Genomic DNA, 20,555 nt, shown 5'->3' with positions numbered 1-20,555 from the left:
GGATGACTCCTGTCGTGATTTGGCCTCAGATTGGAGCTGCTTTGACCGTGATCGTCCTAGTACTGGCGAGTGTCAAATCAAATCAAATGTTACATGCTTACTTACGAGCCCTTCCCAACAACGCAGAGAGAGCAATTAAAAACGTATAGAAAAATAATAACGTGAGGATACGATACGTTGGCTATGTACACGGGGTACCAGTACCAGAGTCGATGTGCAGGGGTACGAGGTCATTGAGATAGATTGGGATTAGCCCTGTTGGTCCAGACATGGTGCATCGGTACTGCTTACCAAGCTCCCTGCCATCCAGGTGGAGTCTTTGACAAATTGTAGGGCCTTCCTCTGACACCGCCTGGTATAGAGGTCCTGGATGACAGGAAGCTCAGCCCCAATGAAGCACTAGGCTGTACGCAGTACCCTCTGCAGCCTCTTGCAGTCAGATGCCAAGCAGTTGCCATGATGCAGCCAGTCAAGATGCTCTCAATGGTGCAGCTGTAATACTTTGAGGATCTGAGGGCCCATGACAAATCTTTTCAGCCACCTCAGGGGGAAGAGACATTGTCGTGCCTTCTTCATGACTGTGTTGGTTTGTGTGGACCATGTTAATTCCTTAGTGATGTGGACACCAATGAACCTGAAGCTCTCGACCTGCTCCACTACAGCCCCCTCGATATGGATTGGGGCATGCTCGGCCCTCCGTTTTTTTGTAGTCCACAATCAGCTCCTTTGTCTTGCTGATGTTGAGGGAGAGGTTGTTGTCCTGGCACCACACTACCAGGGTACTGACCTCCTCCCTATAGGTGGTCTCATTGTCAGCGGTGATCAGGCCTACCGCCGTTGTGTCGTCAGCAAACTTAATGAGGGTGTTGGAGTCGTGCACGGCCATTTAGTTGTGGGTGAACAGGGAATGGCCCCCGTGTTGAGGATCAGCATGGTGGAAATATTGTTTCCTACCCAGGATCCAGTTGCAGAGGGAGGTGTTCAGTCACAGGGTCCTGAGCTTACTGATGAGTTTGGAGGTCACTATGTGGTTGAACGTTGAGCTGTAGTCAATGAACAGCATTCTCACATAGGTGATCCTCTTGTCCAGATGAGTGAGGGCAGTGTGCAGTGCAATAGAGATTGCGTCATCTGTGGATCTGTTGGGGTAGTGTGTGAATTGGAGTGGGTCCAGGGTGTCTGCGTCGATGGTGTTGATGTGAGTCATGACCAGCCTTTCAAAGCATTTCATGGCTACAGATGTGAGTGCTACGGGGCGACAGTCCTTTAGACAGGTTACCTTGACGTTCTTGGGCACAGGAACTATGGTGGTCTGATTGAAAAAAAATGTCAGTGAAGACACTTACCAGCTGGTATGTGTGTGTGTGTGTGTGTGTGTGTGTAACAAGTCAGTTCAGGGCTCTCCCACGCAAGGTAATAGTCCAGATATCCTGTCCTGTCCCAAAGCTTGATCCACCACTATCTATCTACCTGTCAGCACCATCTTACAAAGTCCACATAAAAGATGAGCAGCTGAGTGCTGAGCAGTTACCCTAGTTGAACTCTTGGAAAGACAGCTACAAGATAAAAATCAACAAATGAAAGCAAGTAGTTACTGTAGGTACAAGGTAACGGAAACAGGACAACGGCAAGTCAATGACCACCGTTGTTTTTATCATTCGATTTATACAAATAAAGTTTGGGAGTAGTAAAGGGAAAAGCATTTACTTTCATTTGACAAGGGAGAAATGTGAGATATGGAGAGGGAGAAAGAAAGAGAGAGAGGGGATAAGGAGAACATTTGAGGGGAAGAAAAATATACAGACGGAGGTTTGAGAGAGAGAGGAAGAGAGATATAGAGAAAAAGGAAAGAGAAGGAGAGACATTTTCAAAATAAAGGGATGTTGAGAGGGAGAGAAACAGAGGCAAAAAAACGAGGGAAAGAAAGTGAGAAGTTGCGAGAGCGAAACAGATAATGAGAAAAAAAGAGAGGTTAAGAAGGAGATAAATAGAGGGAAATAAAAAGAGAGACATCTCAGCTCTTACCTCAGATGAACTGGTGTCCATAGTGTTTACTGGGGCTGAGGGACAACATGGACTCTGTTGCTAAACAACTGAAGGCTGAGGCTATTCCCATAGACCAAGCATAACTAGGACACACACACACACAAAGACCAGCACACACACATAAACATGTACACACACACACACAGCCTGCCACAATAAATCAATCTTTGAAGTAATAACATTTTTTTTTTCCAGTTACTGTTCAAACTTTCAAGGCTCACTTCAATAATAATAATCTTGGTGAAAATTAAATACATAACTCTGACTGATAAATACTAAATAGGATTATGCAAATACATAAATAGGATACTCTAAATACATAAACAGTATTAAGTTAAGTTCCAAGATCCTCTTTTTCTCATTGCAGCAGACGTGAGTCGTGTTAACTCTTTGGAGATCCCTGTTGTAGACTACCTTAATACAAGGAAGAAATTATTTCAGCACTCAGAGTCAACAGCCTTAGCCTGGGTCGTATTCATGAGAGCAAAATAGTTTGCATCGGAAAATGAAAACAAGTGTTTATAGGGTAGTCCCTCCCTGTTTGTCTCTTTTCTTCTGTTTGGTGCCTAAGGAACACAAGCCAGAGTACCTGACTGTTTCTTTATTTAACACCATGCTACACTGTTGCATTGCCAACAACAGTAAGACAATGACAAGTTGACTGAAGCAGAAACCGAACCCAGCTTACTCAACATTACAAAACATCTGGTCCGTGTTCATTGGGGCAAGCAAAGGAAAACATTAAAAACTGTTTTACAACGAAAAATGTGTTACTTATTCGACACGTCAAGGTAGTTCTTCGATTTTTTTTGTCTGCTTTCTCCTGTTTCGGGCCTAATGAATACAACCGTACATTATAGGAAGATCGGATTATAACTCACTTTCACAGGTTTACATATCAGAACATACAGGTGAAGTCAGAAGTTTACATACGCCTTAGCCAAATACATTTAAAATCTGTTCAGCACAATTCCTGACATTTAATCCTAGTAAAAATAGCCTGTTTTAGGTCGGTTAGGATCACCAACTCATTTTGAGAATGTGAGATTCCAGAATAATAGTAGAGAATGATTTATTTGTTTCATCACATTCCGTCGGTCAGAAGTTTACATACACTCAATTAGTATTTGGTAGCATTGCCTTTAAATTGTTTAACTGGGGTCAAACGTGTCAGGTAGCCTTCCACAAGCTCCCACAAGCTTCCCCCAATAAGTTGGGTGAATTTTGGCCCATTCCTCCCGACAGAGCTGGTGTAACTGAGTCAGGTTTGTAGGCCTCCTTGCTCGCACACACTTTTTCAGTTCTGCCCACAAATGTTCTGTGGATTGAGGTCAAGGCTTTGTGATGGCCACTAAAATACCTTAACTTTGTTGTCCTTAAGGCATTTTGCCACAACTTTGGAAGTATGCATAGGGTCATTGTCCATTTGGAAGACCCATTTATGACCAAGATTTAACTTCCTGACTGATGTCTTGAGATGTTGCTTCAATATATATCCACATCATTTTCCTCCCTCATGATGCCATCTATTTTGTGAAGTGCACAAGTCCCTCCTGCAGCAATACACCACCACAACATGATGCTGCCACCCCCGTGGTTCACGGTTGGGATGGTGTTCTTCGGCTTGCAAGCCTCCCCTTTTTTCCGCCAAACATAACAATGGTCATTATGGCCAAATAGTTATATTTTTGTTTCATCAGACCAGAGGACATTTCTCCAAAAAATATGATCTTTGTCCCCATGTGCAGTTGCAAACTGTAGTCTGGCTTTTTTATGGCGGATTTGGAGCAGTGACTTCTTCCTTGCTGAGCGGCCATTCAGGTTATGTCAATATAGGACTTGTTTTACTATGGATATAGATACATGTGTACCTGTTTCCTCCAGCATCTTCACAAGGTCTTTTGCTGTTGTTCTTGGATAGATTTGCACTTTTCGCACCAAAGTACGTTCATCTCTAGGACACAGAACGCGTCTCCTTCCTGAGCGGTATGACGGCTGCATGGTCCCATGGTGTTTATACTTGCGTACTATTGGTTTTACAGATGAACGTGGTACCTTCAGGCGTTTGGAAATTGCTCCCAAGGATGAACAAGACTTGTGGAGATCTACAATTTTTATATATTATTTTCTGAGGTCTTGGCTGATTTCTTTTTATTTTCCCATGATGTCAAGCAAAGAGGAACTGAGTTTGAAGGTAGGCCTTGAGATACAACCACAGGAATACCTCCAAATGACTCAAATGATGTCAATTAGCCTATCAGAAACTTCTAAAGCAATGACATCATTTTCTGGAATTTTCCCAAACTGTTTAAAGGCACAGTCAACCTAGTGTATGTAAACTTCTGACTCACTAGAATTGTGATACAAGTGAAATATGTGAAATAATCTGTCTGTAAACAATTGTTGGAAAAATGACTTGTGTCATGCACAAAGTAGATGTCCTAACTGACTTGCCAAAACTACAGTTTGTTAACAAGAAATTTGTGGAGTGGTTGAAAAACGAAGTGTATGTAAACTTTAACGACTTTAACTATACATACAGTACCAGTCAAAAGTTTGGACACACCTATCTACATTGTAGAATAAAATAGTGCAGACATCAAAACCATGAAAGAACACATATGGAATCATGTAGTAACCAAAAAAGTGTTAAACAAATTAAAATATATTTTAGATTCTTCAAAGTAGCCACCCTTTGCCTTGATGACAGCTTTGCACACTCTTGGCATTCTCTCAACCAGCTTCACCTGGAATGCTTTCCCAACAGTCTTGAAGGAGTTCCCGCATATGCTGAGCACTTGTTGGATGCTTTCCCTTCACTCTGCGGTCCAACTCATCCCAAAACATCTCAATTGGGTTGAGGTCAGGTGATTGTGGAGGCAAGGTCATCTGATGCGGCACTGCATCAATCTCCTTCTTGGTCAAATAGCCCTTACACAGCCTGAAGGTGTGTTGGGTCATTGTTCTGTTGAAAAACAAGTGACAGTCCCACTAAGTGAAAACCAGATGGGGATGGCTCGTCGCTGCAGATTGCCGTGGTAGCCATGCTGGTTAAGTGTGCCTTGAATTCTAAATAAATCAGACAGTGTCACCAGCAATGCACCCCCACACCTACTCCTCCATGCTTCACGGTGGGAACCACACATGCGGAGATCATCCGTTCACCTACTCAGCATCTCACAAAGACACGGCAGTTGGAACCAAACGTTTCAAATTTGGAGATATTAGACCAACGGACAGATTTCCACCTGCCTAATGTCCATTAATCATGTTTCTGGCCGAAGCAAGTCTATTTCTAATTGGTATCCTTTAGTAGTGCTTTCTTTGCAGCAATTCGACCATGAAGGCCTGATTCACGCAGTCTCCTCTGAACAGTTGATGTTGAGATGTATCTGTTACTTGAACTCAGTGAAGCATTTATTTGGGCTGCAATTTCTGACGCTGGTAACTCTAATGAACTTATCCTATGCAGCAGATGTAACTCTGGGTCTTCCTTTCCTGTGGCAGTCCTCATGAGAAAAAGCTTTATCATAGTGCTTGATGGGTTTTACGACTGCACTTGAAGAAACTTTAAAAGTTCTTGAAATTTTCCATATTGACTGACCTTCATGTCTTAAAGTAATGCTGGACTGTCATTTCTCTTTGCTTATTTGAGCTGTTCTTGCCATAATATGGACTTGGTCTTTTACCAAATAGGGCTATCTTCTGTATACCACCACTACCTTAACACAACACACTGATTGCCTCAAACGCATTAAGAAGGAAAGAAATATCACAAATTAACTTTTAACAAGGCACACCTGTTATTTGAAATGTATTCCAGGTGACTACCTCATGAAGCTTGTTGAGAGAATGCCAAGAGTGTGCAAAGCTGTCATCAAGGCAAGGGGTGGCTACATTGAAGCATCTGAAATATAAAATATATTTTTACACTATTTTGGTTACTACATGATTCCATATGTGTTATTTCATAGTTTTGATGTCTTCACTATTATTCTACTGTGTGGAAAATAATACAAATAAAGAAAAACCCTGGAATGAGTCGGTGTGTCCAAGCTTTTGACTGGTACTTGTATATGACAATTTAACATCTACAATACATCTTAACTTGGCCATCACCACATTTGTGATGGGTTCCAGTTAGCAAGCTTACAGTGGCCTATGAGATTCAGTGTCCCATCAGATTTACAAAAAGCCAACGACATAACAACTGTTGGGGCTCTATTCAATATGTATTGACGGGTGTTACAGGTTGCGTGATCGAAATGTCAAGGTCATTTTAGATTGTGCCAACATATGCAGCATTTACGCAGGCTCTGCTGACACGAGAACATTGGCTTTAAATTTCAATCACGCTTTAACGCTGAACGCAATACGGATTGAATAGAGAGCCCTTGGTTAGTTTTCTGTCTTCCCTTCCATCTCCACAGTACAGAAACGTTCAGCACGAGTACATCCTCTTCTCTCAATATATACAGTTTTACGTCTTTACGTCTCTCAGTATGCTACATTCCCATTGCTGGCTGAATAAAAATGCTACACAAAATATAACATGCTGTCAGTCAATACAGTATGTATGCATATCTTCTCTTTTATATATTTGGCACCTTCCACTCCTCCTCCCCTGAGTATCCTTCTCATCATCATCATCATCAAAGATTTACACAAAAACAAGACTTGGTCACTCGACTCGATGACGGCACTTTTACAGAGTAGATAGTAAATGGCCATGGTAGAAAAAAAAATGGCAACATCATTCAAATGAATGGGCAAATGTTGTTGATTAGTGGTAAAGCACCATATATCTTTGCCTTTTTCTAGCATGGCCAGATAGTGACAATAGGGTCTACACATACAAAAGGTCAAAGGTTATTTAGATGTCCACTGATTGGTTCATATACATGTCCATAGAGCCCACCGGATGGCTCGTTGGCAGTGTTAGTCTATGTGTTGGTCAGTCAGCCCCAGGTTGGGTAACCAATTCAGAGGGATGAAACATGAAAGCATTAAAAGCATAGGAGGCTGGTCAGAGAGATTTAGAAGGTATCGAAGCAAAGGAGGCTGCACAACAAGCATGGCCAAACTGATACGAGTAGAGATTTAGAGGGTGTGCTCTGGAGGGTTTCTTGGTGGGTGATCTGATGTAAGTGCAGATTAAGAAGCATGTCTGATTGTTGGGGGATTTGGCTAGAGGTTGCTCTTAGGCACAGCACTAGAATCAGATTATTCTCCCTAGATCCTAACCGTGACCATCAGTAGTAAATCACAAAACTGACCTTAGATCTGTGTCTTAGGGTAACTTGGTGGTAGCACTTCCTCAGTCCACACACTAGAGGGTGATATAACTGTGCGTCACATAAAAAGGGAAAATGAAAAATAATAGTGAAATGGGTGGATGACAATGTGAGACAGAAACTGAGACCACCTGTGTTTCCATGGAGACTTCTTTCGGAGACATGCTTTTTAATACTATTCCTGTCAGCAGTGTTCCAGAGATTCAAAATTGCAATGTGTGTGAGTATGTGTGTGTTTGATAGAGAGAGATAACGAGAGAGTGAGAGAAGAGAGAGAGAGAGCAACTACATTATGTGCAGGGTCAATGGGACTCAGCCACTTGCTTTGAAGTCCCATTGTGTGGTTTGATAACACAGAAGTTATACCCATGGCAATATTGCTTTATGTTATTTTATCCATCTCTATGGTTGACTGTGATAGCCAAGAGTCCACAGAGGAAAACCCAGTCAGACCCAGCTGGCATAGAGAAATGTAATCAGTCTCCACTTTACTCCTATTCAACTGATCTCTCTCTCTCTCCCATAGAGAGGCAGTCAGTTATGTCCATTGTGAGAAAGGCTCAATTATCCCTCTTTGTGTCTGTGTTTGAGAGAAAGTGTGTGTGTGCATGTATGAGTGTATGTGAGAGTGCATGCGCGGGGAGAATAATCCAACATACATACTAGGGGCCATCATTATTAGCACCCATTCATATACGGAGAGACCAGAGAACCAGAGAGCAGTCGTTATCCAGCTGTAGTGTTAAAACTACACTGAGTCAATCCGCTGTGAACCATATCTGTCTAAATAAGCTTTATACAGGCCTCGTTTGGAGCGACGAATAATCTGCAATTAGCCAGGCAGTTTAGCAGTGCTACAGGCCAGGGCAGGGACTAGCATGGCTATATTAAAGGGATGGAGGTTTGCTTGTGATTCCAATGAGCTGAGACCACAGAGAACACTGCTTGGCTGAGTGTGTGGGAGAGAGGGAGGGAGGGGAGAAGGAGAGAGAGCGAGAGAGAGAGAGAGAGAGAGAGAGAGAGAGAGAGAGAGAGAGAGAGAGAAAGAGAGAGTACAATGCATTCGGAAAGTATACTTTTTCAGCCTCATTCTAAAATGGATTAAATAGTTTTTTCCCTCATCAATCTACACACAAACCCCATGATGACAAAGCAAAAAAAGCAGGGTTTTATACATTTTTGCAAATTTATATAAAAAAATCATTCTGAAATATCACATTTACATAACTATTCAGACCCTTTATTCAGAACTTTGTTGAAGCATCTTTGGCAGCGATTACAGCCTAGAGTCTTCTTAGGTATGACGCTACAAGCTTGGGGAGTTTACAAGCTTTGGGGAGTTGATCCCATTCTTCTCTGCAGAGCCTCCAAAGCTCTGTCAGGTTGGATGGTGAGCGTCGCTGCACAGCTATTTTCAGGTCTCTTCAGAGATGTTCAATTGGGTTCAAGTCCGGGCTCTGGCTGGGCCACTCAAGGATGTTCAGAGACTTGCCCCGAAGCCCGTACTGCGTTGTCTTGGCTGCTTAGGGTCGTTGTCATGTTGAAAGGTGAACCTTCGCCCCCAGTCTGAGGTCAACGATCTCTGTGTTCTTTGCTCCGTTCATCATGCCCTTGCTCCTGACAAGTCTCTAATTTCCTGCCGCTGAAAAACATCCCAACAGCATGATGCTGCCACCACCATGCTTCACCGTAGGGATGGTGCCAGGTTTCCTCCAGACGTGACGCTTGGCATTCAGGCCAAAGGGTTCAGTCTTGGTTTCATCAGACCAGATAATCTTGTTTCTCAAGGTCCGAGAGTCTTTAGGTACATTTTGCCAAATTCCAAGCGGGCTGTCATGTGCCTTTTACTGAAGAGTGGGTGGAGTGCTGCAGAGATGGTTGTCCTTCTGGAAGATTCTCCCATCTCCACAGAGGAATCTGGAGTTCTGTCAGAGTGACCATAGGGTTCTTGGTCACCACCCTTCTCCCCTGATTGCTCAGTTTGGCAGGGCGGCCAGCTCTGGGAAGAGTCTTGGTGGTTTCAAACGTCTTCCATTTAAGAATGATGGAGGCCACTGTGTTCTTGGGGACCTTCAATGCTGCAGACATTTTTTGGTACCCTTCTGCAGATCTGTGCCTCGACACAATCCTGTCTCGGAGCTCTATGAACAATTCCTTCAACCTCATGGCTTTGTTTTTGCTCTGACATGCACTGTCAACTGTGGGACATTATATAGACAGGTGTGTGCCTTTCCATCATGTCCAATCAATTGAATTTTCCACAGGTGGACTCCAATAAAGTTTTAGAAATATCTCAAGGGTGATCAATGGAAACAGGATGCACCCGAGGTCAATTTCAAATCTCATTTGCTAACATTTCTAAAAAACTGTTTTTGCTTTGTCATTATGTGGTATTGTGTGTAGATTGATGAGGGAAAAAAATATTTAATACATTTTAGAATAAGGCTGTAACGTAACAAAATGTGGAAAAAGTCAAGAGTTCTGAATACTTTCCTAATGCACAGTATGTGCCTGTGTGTGTGTGTGTGTGTGTGTGTGTGTGTGTGTGTGTGTGTGTGACCTGAGACCACATGGATATGTGGCTGCCAGGATATTGTATGCAGGAACCCAAGGCCAGTGGCCACAGGTGTGTGTGTGTGTTTGCGCATTTGCCTGTGTGTGCATGTGTGTGTGCGTGAGTGTATGTTTGCATATGCGCCTGAGTGTATGAGTCTGTGTGTTTTGCACATGCGGCTGCGTGTGTGAGTGTAACCTTCAGCTGTGATATTGATCTTCAGCACCCAATGCTCTGAATGAGCATTGATAAATAATCCAAGGTGTTTCAGTTTGAAGTCCCAGACAGATACATGTAATATTACCAATAATAACTAGCAGTCCTTCACAAACACACTGAAAGCATTCACAATGCACTGACCTCGTTCTCGCACTGCCTGAAATGAAGCGTCTTTTCCAGAAGATTACCAGTAAGTTGCCAGCATTCAACGTGATAGTTATACTACTGCTGTAGTTATAATGTTGCTTCAAAATAGTCAATCCTAGTGATAACAATTGTTTCTTGCTGCTCATGATTGAATGTTGAACGCAACTGAGGATGACAGTGATGTATTGGATATGGCATAATGATCATAATTAAACTCATGGAAACACAGGGAATGGTGAAAAAGTAGAATGGTCATGGGTAAAGGAGTAGAAGGTTGGGAAAGTGTGCAGAAATATGAGTGTAAGCATATTGTTAGATATTAGATATTCTGTTAGATATTCAATGATGTGTGTTTAGAGTGTTTGACTTGGTGTGTGCCTGCTTGAACATTATATCATTGCATGTGTCAGCTCCTGGCCTCATGGTACTTCAGTTTCCTGTTGAGAGTAGCCTACAAATCCTGGCCTTTCTCTCTCTCCTTCCTGACTCAGAACTATAGATAGTATATACATTCAATATCTATTTCCTGTATCACATATACATCTATACTCAGAACAATAGATGGTATTTTGATTACATACACATCTATACTCATAACTAGAGATAGTATATTGATTACATATACATCTATATTCAGAAGCGTGTGCTCTCATGTTTCAGCATGCGGATGTTGGTGAGGGATCCGCTGCCTCTGTGGTGGTGGTGGTGGTGGTGTTGTTGGTACCCATATCCCTGGTGCTGTTCCTCCAGTCACCGCTGGCTGATTCCAGACGACACATTGCTGCTGGGGCTAGAGCCGCTGGAACCGCGGTCTTCAAACACACTCACCTCGATCTGGAGGGCACAGGGGTTAAGGAGTGGGAGGGAAGGGGGTAATATATGTACACAGATTGGGGATAAGGGGTATACTCTAGGCCAGGGGTCGGCAACTAGATTCAGCCATGGGACAATTTTATTCTGAAAGAATGGTCGGGGGGACGGAAAATCATTCTAATAATTTGTACACTGCAAATTGACCAAAACTAAGCCAAATAATAGATTGTATTTTAAAATAACAATAATTTCATACCTTGATTACATTGAGACACGATCACATGTCTGTTTTGTTTGTTGTGGGAATACTTAGGAACAGATTTCCTAAATTAAACACATTTTTGCTGTATTCCTGGTGATTTTAGTCTTAATTTATTTATTTTCATATGTTTATTTAAAACAAATACCTGTAGGCTGCCACTCAAAATAAAAATAACAGTAAGAAATAAATACAGCATTTAGGTAATAATACATTCAGTATAAACACCATCAAACTCCCATTCCATTCCCCCAACCCCACCCAGCACATGTCTCCATCCAGAAGTATTTACATAGTCTTTAGAAAGTCTTCATCTTTTTAAAGAAAGGGTAACACATTTTGAATGTTGTATTGCTTTTGCCTCCAGGATGCTAGGGTAAGTTTATTAAATTTTTATTGTACCTTTATTTAACTAGGCAAGTCAGTTAAGAACAAATTCTTATTTTCAATGACGGCCTAGGAACAGTGGGTTAACTGCCGTCTGTTATGTCTGGCCTATTTTTCCTGTGTGAATTTAAGTATGTTCCCTTTAATTCTTTCTCCCTCCTCTCCTGGAGGACCTGAGCACTGGGACCATGCCTCGGGACTACCTGGCCTGATGACTCCTTGCTGTCCCCAGTCCACCTGGTCGTGCTGCTGCTCCAGTTTCAACTGTTCTGTCTGCCTGCCTATGGAACCCTGACCTGTCTCTAACTCTGAATGCTCGGCTATGAAAAGCCAACTGACATTTACTCCTGAGGTGCTGACCTGTTGCACACTCTACAACAACTGTGATTATTATTATTATTTGACCCTGCTGGTCATCTATGAACGTTTGAACATCTTGGCCATGTCCTGTTATAATCTCAACCCGGCACAGCTAGAAGAGGCCTGGTTCCTCCCTAGGTTTCTTCCTAGGTTCCTGCCTTTCTCTGGAGTTTTTCCTAGCTACCGTGCTTCTACACCTGCATTGCTTGCTGTTTTGGGGTTTTAGGCTGGGTTTCTGTACAGCACTTTGAGATATCAGCTGATGTACGAAGGGCTATATAAATAAATTTGATTTGTATAGCACTTTGTGACATCGGCTGATGTAAAAAGGGCTTTGTATATACATTTGATTGGTTGATTTGATTTTTGTGCATGTCTGAGTGATATTCTATTGATTCCCTCTGTAAATATATGTTTTCATGTGTATCTGAGTTATTGGTGTTCAAGCAGGCAGAAATCCGGTCGGTATTACGTAGCACCGTGCTAAAGTCGCCTCACTACACTGGAAGTTAATAGGAATACAACTTTTAGATCGTGAAAACATCTTTTATACAGATTTCAATACTCGGGAGGATGTCTTTTCTCAAATGAGCCATTGATCATATTTTTGCAATATTCCTATCTCAAGAAATTTGTAATTTAACGGAGGGTCTAGAACATTTTTCCTATGAATCTGCCTTTTTAGTCCAGGGTGCTTTGCATGTTGGAGTTGTCAGAGATATTATAGGAAGGAGATAGGAATCCAATGAATGAAGGAACGTATACACCCCATCCAGCAGACTGTCGACCAATTGCGTCCACGTTGTCATGCTGCGTCATGCAGTTGCAAAGCTAATCGCCACGCAATCCCTTCTCATACAGTGTATACTGTATGTTGAGAAACATGCTTATTTTCCTCGAAAGTATGTAATGTCATGATTCCAAAGCTATATGATTCAACAGATAGCAAATTAATTATCGCACATCTCAGAAAATATTTGTAATATTGTACTTCTTGTTGACGAAATTTGTGATAATGTTTGGTCTAATGCCCAATAGACTCCCATTTAATCCTTGAAGGATAGAGCTCCTTGTCCCAGAATCACCGTTGTGAATGTTAGACTCCACTCTGTAAGTCACATCGATCTACAGGTTGAACATGGCGAGATTGTAAACTCCTAAATTGATAATGCCGTTTGTTTAGGCAATTTTACAGCTAACTAAGAAATACATGCTGATATAGTCTTTTGAATTATTGTGTGTTGGTATGTTTGCTATCTATCTATCTAGCTAGCCAGTCAGCCCATAGAGAGCATTGAACTGTGGATTTTGTAGTTGACATGAGCTGAAACAGATTTCCACAGCGATTTTCCATGTTGCTACCAACCTTATTATAAATCTTCTTAAGGATGACGCAGAATACTGTTCCCATGCAGGAACATCACTCAGCGGAATTTCAGAGCGCCACCTATAGTTTTTGATAAAACTCAAACTTTCATTAAACTTTCATTAAAATACACATTCAAGGTAGTGAATTAAAGCTACACTCGTTGTGAATCTATCCACCAAGTCAGATTTGTAAAATGCTTTTCGGCGAAAGCATGAGAAGCTATTATCTGATAGCATGTACCCCAAAAATACTGCAACGTCACCTAACACGACAGATTTTGCTGTAGCTGGCGCTACCCAAAACGCAGAAATAAAATATAAAACATTCATTACCTTTGACGAGCTTCTTTCTTGGCACTCCTAGATGTCCCATAAACATTTATTTTGGTCTTTTTTTCGATTAAATCGGTCCATATATAGCCTAGATATCGATCTATGAAGACTGTGTAATCAAGGAAAAAACTGAGATTGATAACGCAATGTCATTTTTAAAAATTAAAAAAGTTGACGATAAACTTTCACAAAACACTTCGAAATACTTTAGTAATGCAACTTTAGGTATTAGTAAACGTTAATAATCTATCAAAATGATCACGGGGCGATGTATATTCTATAGCTTCACGTCTTGAAATCATGTCCGGATATTTCTCAACCAAAACATCCTGTCGGAGACCAGAATAAATCGGCTGCCTTGTTTCGGTTTGACCAAGAAACAAATCCGAGACAAATGACAAGACTGTTGACATCGTGTGGAAGCTGGAGGTATTGCAACCTCGGCCCCATTTATTGTGGGTCACTTTTAACAAATGGTTGAAGTGGCGCATGGATATATTTTCCCATTTTCAGTGATCAGATTTTCCTGCACTTTTCGATGAAACGCACGTTCTGTTATAGTCACAGCCGTGATTTAACCAGTTTTAGAAACGTCTGAGTGTTTTCTATCCACACATACTAATCATATGCATATACTATATTCCTGGCATGAGTAGCAGGGCGCTGAAATGTTGCGCGATTTTTAACAAAAAGCTGCGAAAATTCGCAAGAGCCCTAAGAGGATTTATAACACCAAAATGAAACATTTATTCGCAAAAAAGTTAAAGGAATTAGTGATTTTGGGTGGATTTATCCTTAAACTTTGTCACGACTACCTCCGAAGTCGGTCCCTCTCCTTGTTCGGGCGACGTTCTGCGGTCGACCTCACCGGTATTCTAGCCATCGCCGATCCACCTTTCATTTTCCATTTGTCTTGTCTTGTCTTCCCACACACCTGGTTTCAATTCCATCAATTACATGTTGTGTATTTAACCCTCTGTTCCCCACATGTCCTTGTCCGGTATTGTTTTTTGTAAGTGCTTGTGCACGTTATGTCTGGGGTTTTGTCCCATTGTTTATATGTTTTTTGTTCCACAGTGATTTTTATCATTAAACTGCGTCCTTGTAACAGTCTTTGCTCTCCTGCGCCTGATTTCCCTACCACCAGTATGCACGCTATACAAACTTATTATAGATTTTGTTGTGTTACATCCTGAATTCAAAATGTATTCAATTGATTGTTTTCTCACCCATCTACACACAATACCCCATAATAACAAAGTAACAACATGTTTTTAGAAAATGTTGCACATTAAAAAAAAAAAAATACAGAAATATCTAATTCATATAAGTATTCACACCCTTGACACAATACATGTTAGAATCACCTTTAGCAGCGATTACAGATGTGTTTTTCTGGGTAAGTTTTTGCAAACCTGGATTGTACAATATTTGCACATAATTATTTAAAACATTCTTCAAGCTCTGTTAATTTGGTTGTTGATCATTGGTACACAGCCAGTTTCAAGTCTTGCTATAGATTTTCAAGCCTATTTAAGTCAAAACTGTAACTAAACCACTCAGGAACATTCAATGTCGTCTTGGTAAGCAACTCCATATTTGGTGTGGTGTTTTAGGTTATTGTCGTGCTCAAAGGTGAATTTCTAGGATTTTGCCTATGCTTCGCTATATTATTTTTATCCCCCCAAAAATCCCTAGTTATGGGTATGCATACCCATAACATGATGCAACCACCACCATGCTTGAAAATATGAAGAGTGGTAATCAGTGATGGATTGTGTTGGATTTTCCCCAAACAAAACACATTGTATTCAAAACATAAAGTTAATTTCTTCAGCACATTTTATGCAGTTTTACTTTAGTGCCTTATTGCATGTCACGTTCTCACCTTAGTTCCTTTATTATGTCTTTGGGTTGGTTTGGTCAGGGCGTGAGTTGGGGTGGGTAGTCTATGTTCTTTTTTCTATGTTGTATTTCTGTGTTTGGCCTGGTACGGTTCTCAATCAGAGGCAGCTGTTGATCGTTGTCTCTGATTGAGAATCAGACTTAGGTAGCCTGTTTTCCACACGTTGGTTGTGGGTGATTATTTTCAGAGTCAGTGTTTGCTCCATACGGGACTGTGTCGGTTTCCATTTATTCTCTTATTCTTTTGTTTTCTGTGTTCAGTTATATTTCATTAAAATCATATCATGAACACTTACCACGCTGCACATTGGTCCGATCCTTCCTACTCCTCCTCAGAAGAGGAGGACGAAAATTGTTACATTGCAAACAGGATGCATGTTTTGGAATATTGTTATTCTGTACAGGCTTCCTTCTATTCACTTTCTCATTTAGGTTAGTATTGCGGAGTAACTACAATGTTATTGATCAATCCTCAGTTTTCTCCTATCACAGCCATTAAACTCTGTAACTGTTTAACCTGTTGCCTCTACTTGGGACGCTTGCGTCCCAACTAGAGCTCTGGAAATGCAAATGCGCTACGCTAAATGCTAATAGTATTAGTTAAAACTCAAAAGTTCATTAAAATACACATGCAGGGTATCAAATTAAAGCTACACTCGTTGTGAATCCAGGCAACAAGTCCGATTTTTAAAATGCTTTTCGGCGACAGCATGAGAAGCTATTATCTGATAGCATGCACCAATACACTACAACAGAAAAGCACAGCAGGGGACGTAAACAAAATAATTAGCATTTCGGCGTTACACAAACCGCACAATAAAATAGAAAACAGTCATTACCTTTCACCATCTTCTTTGTTGGCACTCCTAGATGTCCCATAAACACTATTGGGTCTTTATTTCGATTAAATCGGGCCATATAAAGCCAAGATATCGTTATATGTAGACTGTGTGATAAACGAAAAAAACAGCGATTTCACAACGTAACGTCATTTTTTAAAATTCAAAAAGTAGACGATAAACTTTCACAAAACACTTCGAAATACGTTTGTAATGCTACTTTAGGTATTAGTAAACGTTAATAAGCGATAAAAATCATCCGTAGGCGATGTAAATATCATTAGCTGTCGTCTTGGAAAAAATTTCAGGAGAGAGCTCTTCCGGAATGATCTGGGTGGAGACCGGAGGTAAGCGGTGCCCCTCTTTCGGTTCAACCAAGAATCAAAGATGATTAAATTCACAAGACTCTAGACAACATGGGGATGCTGTGGGAGTTGAATGCTCGGTCTTATCTAATTCGGCTCACTGTTAACAATTGCTGGAAGTGGCGCAAGGATATTTATTTCCATTTTCTGTGATCAGGTTTTCCTGCGCTTTCCGATGTAACGCACGTTATGTAATAGCCACAGTCGTGATTTAACCAGTTTTAAAAACGTCCGAGGGTTTCCTATCCACACATTCTAACCATATGAACGTACTATATTCCTGGCATGAGTAGCAGGGCGCTGAAATGTTGCGCGATTTTTAACAAAATGTTCAAAAAAGTAGAGGGTCGACTGAAGAGGTTAAAAGTCACCATTGGACTCATGGTGAAATCCCTGAGCAGTTTCCTTCCTCTCTGGCAACTGAGTTAGGAAGGACATCTGTATCTTTGTAATGACTGGGTGTATTGATACACGACAATACATGACACCATGTATTGATACACCAAAGTGTAATTTATAATTTCACAATACTCAAAGGGATATTCAATGTCTGTTTTTTTTTACCCATCTACCAATAGGTGCCATTCTTTGCGAGGTATTGGAAAACCTCCCTTGTCTTTGTGGGGTACAGAGATGAGGTAGTCATTCAAAAATCATGTTAAACACTATTATTGCACATAGAGTCCATGTAACCTATTGTGTGACTTGTTAAGAACATTTTTACTTCTGAACTTATTTAAGCTTGCCATAACAAAGGGCTTGAATACTTATTGACTCAAGACATTTTAGCTTTTAATTTTTAAATAATTTGTAAACATTTCTAAAAACATAATTCCACTTTGACATTATGGGCCAGTATGTATAGGCCAGGGACACAACATCTAACAACAAAATGTGGAAAAAGTCAAAGGGTGTAAATACTTTCTGAAGACACAAACTGCAGGGCACTCCCACATCATGAAGGAATATACCTACCTGATTTAGGGGACACAGACAACAGTTGGGGCTAATTTCATAGTAAAGGATTTCCTTGGTATTTTACCGAAACGCAACATGATTACATACACAGTGTTGGTCCCATGTTTCATGAGCTGAAATAAAAGATCCCAGAAATTGTTCATACGCAAAAAAAATCTTATTTTGCTCTAATTTTGAGCACAAATGTGTTTACATCCCTGTTAGTGAGAATTTCTCCATTGACAAGATATTCCATCCACCTGACAGGTGTGGCATATCAATAATCTTATTAAACAGCATGATCATTACACACACCCCTTGTGCTGGGGACAATAAAAAGCCACTCTAAAATGTGCAGTTTTGTAACACAACACAATGCCACAGATATCTCAAGTTTTGAAGGAGTGTGCAATTGGCATGCTGACTTCAGGAATGTCCACCAGAGCTGTTGCCAGATAATTTAATGTTCATTCTCTACCATAAACTGACTCCAATGTCATTTTAGGGAATTTGGCAGTACATCCAACCGGCCTCACAACAGTAGACCAAGTGTGTAGTCGTGTGGCGAGCGGTTTGCGGATGTCAGCGTTGTGAACAGGGTGCCCCATGGTGGCGGTGTGGTTATGGTAGGCAGGACAACAAACACAGTTGCATTTTATCGATGTTTTATCGATGATTTTATCAAGTTGAATGCACAGAAATACTGTGATGAGATCCTGAGGCCCATTGTGAGGCCCATTTTTTTAAAGGTATCTGTGACCAACAGATGCATATCTGTAATACTAGTCATGTGATATCCATAGATTAGTGCCAAATTAATTTCAGTTGACTGATTTCCTCATACGTACCCATTTCAGAAAACTAGGTGTATGTCGCAAGTCATGACTTCAAAGGAGAGCCATTTTAATTATATATATTTTTTAATCAAAATGCGTTTTTTGGCAGAAATGCCTTCTGGAACATGTGAACTTTCATGTGCCTTAATAACAACTTTTATGCCATCTGTAAATACAAATACAATCTTTAAATTACAAGCCTTCCCACTAGCCATGATTGTCTGACATTAATGAGTGTGCATGCCGTGAGAGGAGTTTGGATTGGTCTGCCATATAGAAGGCTTATGTCTATTTGAGCTGGTCAGTCTGTGTTGGGTAAGCTTTTTTTCAAATGTATCGTGCAGTGGAGCTGAATAAGTGTCACTCTCCACCTGGAGGATCAAGTTTTGAATTTGATAGCTAAAGAGATGGAGACAACATCTGTCTCTGGATTACATCTTCAAACTAAGGGCAACCGTGGCATGGCATCCGTGAAAGGGAGACACATCCATCATGCTTGATGATATATATACGGGTAAGATAGTCTAGCTAGCTACATTTTCAGATATTACACGTTTGTAATTTTGACAGAAAGTGGTTTCATTTCAAGCTAAAGTGTCCTGTTAGCTAGCTAGCTAACATTAGCTGGCTGGCTCCCTAGCTAACGTTACTTAATTTGACATGTGTGATCTTACACATTGTTTACCTAGCTAGGTTCATTGTTTACCTAGCTAGCTAGCTACATGTCTTAAGCTAAAGTGTACTGTTAGCTAGCTAGCTAACTTTAGCCGGCTGGCCTCCTAGCTAAGGTTACGCATATGACGTTATTATTCGTATCCAAGAGCCATTTGCGTTACTAGTTAGAGCCTAATGTCAGCTAGCTAACATTGAACCTGGTTGGTTAGCTTCCAGCAGATTCATGCAGGGTAGTAACAACATGATTTGGCACTAATTACATTGTTGTTTAACTAGCTAACATTATCTGGCTGGCTCGTTAGCTAACGTTACGTGAAGTGTGTGATCTTACACGTTGTTTACCTTGCTAGCTTCATTGTTTACCTTGCTAGCTAGTTAGCTACATGTCTTACGCTAAAGTGTACAACACCCGTTGAATATGGCGTGTGTCAGTAAACGTCGGCAAAAAAAGCGCAATGAAATTGTTGCCAGCAGAGCTGGTTAGGCTCTTTCATGTTATCCAGAGGTAAACAAATCATTGGCCAGAGCATCAAGTGTGCGCTCTGAACACTCCAAAAGCGAAACGAGATGGGTGGGGCTAAAGCTTAAGAGGGTGCGAACAATGCTGAATGGGTGTAGCCAAAGAGCTCTTCACTAGATACCAAATCATTCAAAGGCCATTTTTTACAAAAAGGATGTGCTTCTCTATAAAAGCTGAGAACCGACACTGCACAACTGTTTTAGTGCGTTGTTAACTGTTACATTTTTGCAAATCTTATAATAAAGTGTTGTTTGAAAGAATCTGCAGTCTCTCGTCCCTTTGATTAGAATTTCTACGACAGAGCCCAGATAGTTTATTTATAAATCCCATAATTGGAAAGAAAAAAGGAGTTGCCTGGTAATGTGTATGTATCTTTCAAATCTAGGAATGTTCTCAAACCATTACTGTACATGATATCGGCAAGGGTACAGTTCCCACAGTTGGAGCATTGGGAGGATGCAAAAGGCTGCCCTTCAGATCGCAAGGCATTATTGTGAAATATTGGAGTATTACATTTCCATGATCATTGCAGAATAAATTCTTCATCTTTTCTGACTTTGATGGTTTCATAGACCACTCACAAAATAACCTATTGGCCTACAGCAAGTTAGTATAGGCTACCATTCGTCTTATCTCTCATTTAACTGGACCCAAGTCACAGTAGTAAATAGATAAGCT

The 20,555-nt window shown here is 40.9% G+C and overlaps 1 protein-coding gene across 1 annotated transcript in view; it reads right to left on the bottom strand.

Annotated features, from left to right (window-relative positions):
* Positions 1-7,921: 7,921 nt before the first annotated feature.
* Positions 7,922-20,555, bottom strand: part of LOC115112671 (golgin subfamily A member 7B) — a 29,180-nt gene continuing 16,546 nt past the window's right edge. The window contains exon 4 of the mRNA XM_029639699.2: positions 7,922-11,094. Coding sequence (XP_029495559.2) covers positions 11,011-11,094 — 84 coding nt within the window. The 3' untranslated portion in view covers positions 7,922-11,010. The remainder of the gene's footprint in view (positions 11,095-20,555) is intronic.

This window comes from Oncorhynchus nerka, linkage group LG28, assembly GCF_034236695.1.
Source record: "Oncorhynchus nerka isolate Pitt River linkage group LG28, Oner_Uvic_2.0, whole genome shotgun sequence".
Lineage (NCBI taxonomy): Eukaryota > Metazoa > Chordata > Actinopteri > Salmoniformes > Salmonidae > Oncorhynchus > Oncorhynchus nerka.
This window is presented reverse-complemented; position numbering and strand designations above follow the sequence as displayed.